The sequence below is a fragment of the Amblyraja radiata genome, chromosome 17 (assembly GCF_010909765.2).
Source record: "Amblyraja radiata isolate CabotCenter1 chromosome 17, sAmbRad1.1.pri, whole genome shotgun sequence".
Taxonomy (NCBI): Eukaryota; Metazoa; Chordata; class Chondrichthyes; order Rajiformes; family Rajidae; genus Amblyraja; species Amblyraja radiata.
Genome location: NC_045972.1, coordinates 37,466,578 through 37,475,295, shown reverse-complemented (window position 1 = coordinate 37,475,295; position 8,718 = coordinate 37,466,578). Strand labels below are relative to the sequence as shown.

The 8,718-nt window shown below is 43.9% G+C and overlaps 1 protein-coding gene across 1 annotated transcript in view; it reads right to left on the bottom strand.

Annotated features, from left to right (window-relative positions):
- Nucleotides 1-420: 420 nt before the first annotated feature.
- The window catches only part of nlrc5 (NLR family CARD domain containing 5), a 116,332-nt gene continuing 108,034 nt past the window's right edge, over nt 421-8,718 (bottom strand). The window contains exons 48-51 of the mRNA XM_033036468.1: nt 4,618-4,701; nt 3,493-3,576; nt 1,927-2,010; nt 421-761 (exon numbers count right to left, since the gene is read on the bottom strand). Of these exons, the coding sequence (XP_032892359.1) occupies nt 665-761; nt 1,927-2,010; nt 3,493-3,576; nt 4,618-4,701 (349 nt within the window). The 3' untranslated portion in view covers nt 421-664. The remainder of the gene's footprint in view (nt 762-1,926; nt 2,011-3,492; nt 3,577-4,617; nt 4,702-8,718) is intronic.

Below are 8,718 nucleotides of genomic sequence, written 5' to 3'. Positions count from 1 at the left end.
TTCTTCAGTATTAAACTCCTTATTTGATGTAAAGTTTGTGTTCCAAATTAATGGAAATTTTCTTTGAAATGTGATATATTTGAATGTTAACTATCGTATGTTCAATTAAGGAAAGAAAAGCACAGCCTTCATCTTCCACATTGGAAATTCAGCAATTCGCTTGCATGTTTAAATCTTGCTTGCCTGTTGACAATCTAGTGGCCGAGAGAGTCTGGTTAGGATTAAGCCTGATGCCAGGGATCTCTCACAGGAGGAAGGTGGAAACTCCACACAAGGTTCTTTGGAATGACAGGCAGAAAAAGGCTTGGTATCCAAGACCCGTCTTTAAAGTGTATACAGTGACCTATACCTTTCTCAGTAACTCAATTGCACGCACACAAAGTGAAAAATAAGTAGGGAGAATAAAGAGGGACAAATTCATTAAATAAACAATATCATTTATTTGCTTCAGTGCAAAATAGCTTTTGACAACAGCAGTGTAAAAATATGTTAAAATAAAATCAATAAATATATTGAAATTAGTGCAAATAATATTCCATGTAAACACTGTATGTGCAGAGTCAAGGGAAACTAAGTGAAACTTTCCATTTAGTTGGATGGGACAGGAATTGGGTTCATATTTTAAGGTTAGAATCTTAACTTAAATTTGAAAGATCTCGCAGTGTTATAGAGCACTGCTGTAAACCGGGAAGATATGTAGTCTTGAGTCTCGTTCCCAAAGGCTCCGAGCTCTCTCCTTGAGTATATTGTTCTTCCACAATCTGTGGGCATAGGACAGGAAGAATTGGTTAATGACCAAGCTCAGTTCAGTCTGACACACAGCATTGTAAAGCAATAGACCTCAACGGCATTGGCATTTCCTGATTCGGCTTCTCGAGAAATGGGCTGGAGAAAAAAACGCAAGCTTTGAACATTAACAGAGCAGAAAACAAACTTCTATATGACATCAGCGGGTCGAGCAGCATCTGTGCAGGAGGAAGGAATTGTCAATATTTCACATTAAGACCCAGAACATTTAGCATTATACTCACTATAAGGCATTACCGCAGTTGGGAAACCTTTGAAATGTTGCTTTGCTTTGAAGTTATTGTGGATTGGGTTAAATTGGATCAAGAAGTCCATTTGTCCCCAGCCAATTACTAGAAGTGTGGAGAGTGAGGGGTAATTTCACCTCAAGTGACTTCTCGGAATTGGCATCCAGTGACCTTGGGATGGACCATGATTGAATGGAATGATGGAGCAAATACTTCAAAAGTAGCTTTAACTCAATGAAAACTAAAGTTACAGTTATGAGTGGAATACTAATAGAAACATAGAACATAGATGCAGGAGGAGGCCATTTGGCCCTTCGAGCCAGCACCGCCATTCATTGCGATCATGGCTGAGATTCATTAGCGATGGTATCATAACTTGTGGTTCTCAATCACAATCTCATGTTTAATCAACTGGAACAATGGAATGTTTGAGAGGCACATGGATATGGAAGGATATGGATCATGTGCAACAGATGAGATTGGTTTATCTTGGTGTCATGTTCGACCCAGACATTGTGGGCCGAAGGGCCTGTTCTTGTGCTGTACTGTTCCTCTATGTTCTATGTTCAGGCCGCTGAGAATGAAGGGGGACTTGGCGTGGGCCATCTAATGCCACGTGCAGCAGCAGGCAGAAGACTGGACTGTTCGATGAACTTTTGTAACTTTGTCGACACCAGATACCTGGCATCACTTGCGTACTGCCTAGGTAAAGTCTGCTCTGTTATTTTGCCGGGTTGTATGCAAAACAAAGCATTTAATTTACGCAGGTACATGTGACAACATAGTATCATTGAATCATTGAGCTCTCAGGGATACATCTCCCACTGTCAAGTCAAGTCAAGTCAATGGTACAGGAGACACATTATAACGTCATCTTTTGTCCACAACTTACCGAATGACCTCAATCGAGGAACACTGCCAAAGCCGAGCTGCCAGCTTCTCGGCTCCAGCTGACGTGATTTTGTTCCCTTCCAGGCTGCGGAGAAGGGGGGAGATGTTACTGAGGATATCATCCATGTCTGAACAGCAACCGAGGGCACACATATGCCAAAGATTCGAATGGTCTTTTGTGAAGGCAGCTGAACGAGCCTCTTGATTCGATTGCCAAGATTCGATAGGAATATAACCCGTCGACAACCAGTCTAAACACTATTCATGCTGATCGACGGGGTGGGCTTTGTTGTACAAACAGCAGCAAGCAAGCGGATAACTGATTGCAAAATTGTTCAAAGGGCTAAGGCATCAACGCATTCAGAATCTAAACCTTAATCAGAGGTTATGGTGTTGAAAATGGGATGGGCAATATAGTTTGGCGCATCAATATTTTTTCAGGTTATACTGACCCCTTTAATTCACATATATACATTAATTCATATATATACTTTATTCTGCTTATTTGCAGAGTACTTGATACATTGTGGTTGTCTATTGTACCTGGTAGACAAAAGTGCTGGAGAAACTCAGCGGGTACAGCAGCATCTAAGGAGCGAAGGAGATAGGCAACGTTTCGTGCCGAAACGTTGCCTATTTCCTTCATTCCATAGATGCTGCTGCACCCGCTGAGTTTCTCCAGCACTTTTGTCTACCTTCAATTTTCCAGCATCTGCAGTTCCTTCTTAAGCCTATTGTACCTGCTCAGGTCCAAGAAAGTCTTACGTTTTGATCCAAAGGTTTACGCGGATCAGGTCGTAGAGGAACTGGCTTCCTTGTTATTCTTTTGGCCATAGTGTTTTTTTTTCCCCAATGGCTACATCCCCATATTGATTTCTCCCTCTCTTCTTCACCAACTCTACTCCCAGGTCCTGAGCATGTCCTGCCAAACAGGTCACCTTCATCTCAAGTCTGCACGGCCAATGCAGCTATCTCCAGAAAGCAGCCTTTAGGTATGATTAGGTCCAACTCTTTTGGAGACCGGAGCACCCAGAGGAAACCCACGCGGTCATAAGGAGAGCATGCAAACTCCACACAGATGGCACCCGAGATCAGGATCGAACCCAGGTCTCTGGCACTGTGTGAGACTTACCGTCTACATATAATGGGCCTGCCCATCGGGGCAGTGCAATAATAAGGCTCTGTTCCCAAAATATCCCCCTCACCCACCATCAAAGTTGGGAGCAGGACTTAACCAGCTGTAAATACTACCATTGATATTTACAGCATTTCAATGTCTCTAACATTGAGAGGCATTTAAAAATATTGGATGAATAATTTACACAATGGACATTAAAAATTATAAAATGTTAGCATCCAGCAAAATAGTTTAAATACAGTAATTTTTCCGCTTTAACATAATCCCCATGGAAGCCAATGGACGCTGGGCTAAAGAAGAGATTCCTTCACATTATGCAGCAAATGTGGACTCTCATATTCAATAGTTTATGGGAATTACTGACTTCCCAGGAAGCAGCGCTGAGCCCCACCAACATTATTTGTCACAGGACCTTGATGTCATACTCACTCTAGGTTTTTTAAACACCGCATTCTGGGCAGAACCTCGGCCAGCCAGGCTGCCCCCTCGTCACTGATGTTATTCCAGGACAAACTGCAAAGAAGAGCAGGAAAAAAAAGATCAAGTTTAGATTTTTGCGAACATCTTTCTTCAGGATCTGTCATAAAGTTGCAGGATGCACTGCCTGTAGCCTTCTCCCCAACAATGGGGATGATCTGGAGCTTGTATCTCTACTCCAAGCAGAAGGCAGTGTTTCAATATCTTTTATCCTTCGTATCACAGAGAGATTTCAAGTAACAATGTTCGTGCACGATGTTGCCATTTGCAAGGAAAACCAGCTGAGTCAGCACCACAGGCCTGCACTTCCCTCAATCTTGTGGATCCATTTGCAGTCCCAAGGCCCTGCTTCCCAAAACATTACATGGATTGAGGTCACATTGTGAGCTGTGATACACTAAAGCCTACTGTAGGTTTAAGTCGAAGGGGGAAAGATTTTATAGGAATCTGAGGGGTAGTTTTTTCACACAAAGGGTGGTGGGTATATGGAATGGGCTACTGGAGAAGGTAGTTGAGTCAGGGACTATTACAACATTTAAGAAGCAATTACATAGGTACATGGATAGGACAGGTTTGGAGGTATATGGGCCAAACACAGGCAAGTGGGACTTTGTAAATGGGATATGTTGGTTGGTATGGGCAAGTTGGGCCGAAGGGCCTGTTTCCATGCTGTATGACTCTATTAATTCAAATTGACGCAGCTTGTTGCAAATGATGTGCGGCACAGATACGCTACAGTATGGCAGCAGCAAGGTAAGCACCTTAAACAAAAATATAGCCTGCTCCAACACGCCAAATTCAGAGAAGAGAGTAAGCTCGTTAGCATTTTTAACAATGGTTCATCTTAACCAAAATTTTTAAATGTGAATTTACATAGAGTTTGTGAGGAGGGGGAGAAGTGCGGTGGAATCTGGTAAATTGAACCTTCCTGCAACTAGACTCTTAACAATGCCAGCCAGCTTGATATTGTTGATTAAAACCATGACAACTGCATTAAGCCATAACTTGGCTTTAATTTGAATATGCAGCTGCCAGGAGGCACACGCACACTTTGCATTCGAGAGATTTAACACTTACATGACCTCTTCAAGAGCGAGACAGCAAACAAGCCCCGTTGCAAGCTCCTTGGCCATGCTGTTATCCACCCTGTTCAACTGGAGGCTGGAAGAGAGAATGCTAATGTTAGTACATCCCATCTGGTGACTAAGCCTGGATAATAGAAACCATTTTCTCCTTCTTGGGGAGTCTACAGATTTCAGCAACCCTGCCCACCCCAGCATCCCTCCCACCACCCAACCCCCCACAATGGATATATTTCCTCAATAAATATTCAAGAGATATGGGCCCTTTTTATCTCTTTCTTTTGAGGTTATTAATTTATTGAATTGTTTATTATCTGTCATCTATTGTACGAGTTTGATTTGATTGTATTTATCTATAGTATTATCTTTGAGTTTAGTTTATTGTCACACGTACTGAGGTACAGTGAAAAGCTTTTGTTGCGTGCTAACAAGTCAGTGGAAAGACAATACATCATTACTATTGGAGCGTCCACAGTTTACAGATACAGGGTATATCGTTCAGTGCAAGGTAAAGTCCAGTAAGGTTATGCCGCTACAGGTCCGTTGTCGATACATTTGACAATTAAACACTCTTGACTCTCTTAAAAATTAAAGTCTGAATGCTCGTCAGATCTCCCCTTCCTCGCTGAACACACCACTGTATATTTTCACCTTGCCTCCAAGGGAACCACAATGTGCAACTCTTCAATTCTTTTGTCTCATACCTTCTGTCTTTACATCTCTGGCCTTTGGCCAACCTATCAAAGAATCCTCTTCACCTGTGTTGGCCTTTCACCTGCCAGGCTTTGTCTTGCCCATCCCCTGTTCCAGCTTTCATCCCTCCCCCCTCACCTTCTCCAATCAGTGTGAAAAAGAGTCCTGACCCAAAATGTCACCTATCCATGTTCCCTTGAGATGCTCCCAGACCCGCTGAAATACTCCAGCACTGTGTGTCTTCTTGTGTTCCTGTGACTACTGGTCTGCCTCAGGGTTCGGTGCAGGGCTCATTAATGTTTGCCATCTATATCAATGATTTGGATGAGAACACACAAGGCGTGATCAGTAAGTTTTCAGATAATACTAAAGTGGGTGGTATTGTAGATAGTGAAGATGGCCGTCAGAAATTGCAACAACGATTGGCCAGGTGGGCTGAGAAATGGTTGATGGAATTTAATACAGAGACATGTGCAGTGTTACACTTTGGGCAGACTAACAAGGGCAGGACCTACACAGTGAATGGTAGGGTTCTGGGGAGTGTTGTAGAGCAAAGGGATCTAGGAGCGCAGGTACATAGTTCCTTGAAAGTGGCACCAGAGGTAGGTAGGGTGGTCAAAAAGGCTTTCGGCACATTGGCCTTTGTCAGCCAGAGTAATGAGCATGGAATTTGGTATATATATATGGACCGAGTTATCGGACGAGGTAGTTGAGGCAGGTACTATCATAACATTTAAGAGAAGTTTGGACAGGTACATGGATAGGATAAGTTTAAAGGACTAGGGGCTAAGTGGGGCTGGTATAGATGGGGCATGTTGGTTGGCGTGGGCAAGTTGGGCTGAAGGGCCTGTTTCCATGCTGTGACTCTATGATATCTAATAATCCTCTGCTTTCAGTGTTAGCAAGTGGCCTCCGCAATCGCCCAGCTTGATAACAACTAGTGATACACAGACCAGAAGTGGAACAAGGGCCTTACTTGCACTAAATCAGGAAGGACATTTTCCATCTGTCACACAGGGCGCTGGGAGCTTTCTAAAATCTGCGATTCCCACTGTTACAAATGCCCATCAGTGAAGCTTTACAAATTATTCAATGCTAATAGCTTTTATTATTCATAATGATGCATAAATTAGCATATGTTTTACACTGCAGTATATTTTCATAATCCCGATGATAGTTGTTTCCTTTTGTGGGGAATATTAGAGGCTAAAAAAGAGACCACTTGGGTTTCTTTCCTTATTCTACATGCCTCAGCATGGTTGCTCTATCAAACTGCTGCACCTTCTTTAATCTGCAGGTGAGGTCATCTATTCTGCATGTAATTGCTTGGACACTAAAGGGCCTGTCCCACTTGGGCCATCACTTACGCGACAGGCCGGTAGTGACGGTCACGCGACGGTCCCGCGAGAGTCGCGCGCGTCATCATGCGCCCGCATAGCCGTCTGGAGCGCGTGACGTCATTTGAAGATGGACACAAATTGCAGGAGTAACTCAGCGGGACCGGCAGCATCTCTGGAGAGAAGCAATGGATGATGTTTCAGGTCGAGACTTCTTCAGTCTGAAAGAACGGTCTTGACCCGAAACGTCATCCATTCCTTCTCTCCAGAGATGCTGCCGCTCCCGCTGAGTTACTCCTGCATTTTGTGTCTATCTTCAATCTTCTTGGCCCCGCTCTGGGAGTAGGAGTGGTGGCGGATCCGGATCCGCAACGGCCGTGAGCCCCAGGCCGAGTTCGACGATCGTTTGCCTGCTTCTGCTGCTGTTGGAGGTGAGACATTGCGTAGCGCCAAGGTCTTGGGCCTGCCCCACTTTGGTCGTCAGTTACGCGACAGGCCGGTGGCGCGCAAAGATTTCATTCAGGATGAAGTCCACATTCCTCCACGCCACTCAATGCGCCCGTCCCCGCGCTACCCACACGCTAGCAGTTTGCGTAAATGGCGCGCGAAAGACAGCCAAGTGGGACAAGCCCTTAACACTCCAGTTGGTACAGAAAATGAATCCACTATAATCAGTTTTCCATTGACAATCTCTATCTCTTGGGACCAGACCATCAATATCAATATAATACTATTACTTGCAAATACACAGGGCCATTAATCTCATCAATATCCTGCAGCATATGAGATCCAGCCACATTATTAGACATTGTTCCCTCTAATTTCCCAATGAGGGTTCACTTTCTGTGACTTTCACTAAGGACCCATTCGCGTGGCCACGTTACAGGTTCACTGAGGTGCAAGGGAAACGCTCACACTCTGGAACATGCTTGCTTTTCCGCACATTGTTTTTCTTTTTGACCCTCCTTGTGTAACCACCCACGCCCTCTACCGCTGGTAGCATAGAAACGTTGCAGTAAATGAGGCCTTATGATTAGCTCAGAGAGGGGGCAGTGGCATGGCCTGCTTGAAAGATGGGATAGAATAATATCAAGATGCCCTTGTATTATGTTTGACTTTTATTAACCATCTGTTGTTGAATAAGAATGACATAAACAAAAAGTATCTTTGACTAATGAAATAATTGGTGCCCATGTAGCAGATAGTAATAACAGGATAATTGTATCTAACAAAAAAAAGTTGTTTACTGCACTGTATAAATGTCGGCTAATTCTGCTGCAATGGCAGAGAACTGGGGAGCAGTTAACTTCTGCCATCTCTCCGTGATATCTTGCAACAAAGCCTCTTGAAGCAGACCTCAAAGTCTACATTTTCCTTTGATTTCCCTCTAAATCAATTTCCTCGACATGCCTCGTAAAAGGCGGGCCGACCGCATATGGGTGGCGCGTGGCGCCGCATGTTTACGGATGTTGACGCAATTTCCTCGACTCTGTAGGTTAATTGGCCGTCTGTAAATTTCCCCTGGTGTGTAGGGAATGGATGACAAAATGGGATAACATAGAACTAGTGTGATCGGGTGATCAACTGAGTTGGATGATCAGCCACGATCATATTGAATGGCGGTGCAGGCTCGAAGGGCCGAATGGCCTACTCCTGCACCTATTTTCTATGTTTCTATCAATGGTCAGTGTGCTTGGTGAGCCGAAGAACTGTAACTCTAAACTGAACTTGAACACAGAAAGTAAAATATTTTCATTCATAACAATCATTTTCAAAATGTTTGAAGCATAATCTGTTGAGTGCAGAGTGAAAGTGACACTATGATAATGTAGCAGCACCTAGTGGTGGCTTGGGGAAGTTCGAACCCTCGTCATTGGTTGGTTCGATCACGTGACCGTGGGGGTTCGTTCGCGGGCTTTTCTGTTCAGTCGAGAGTGCTCCTCCCAGCAGCAGGAGCTATTCTAGAGTTAGCTGCCCGGGCACGCGTGCACCGAGTTCAATTCTCGTTTTTTGTTTGTCAATAAAAAAATAATTTAACTCAACCTACCTGTCTCGTTAAAACAAAC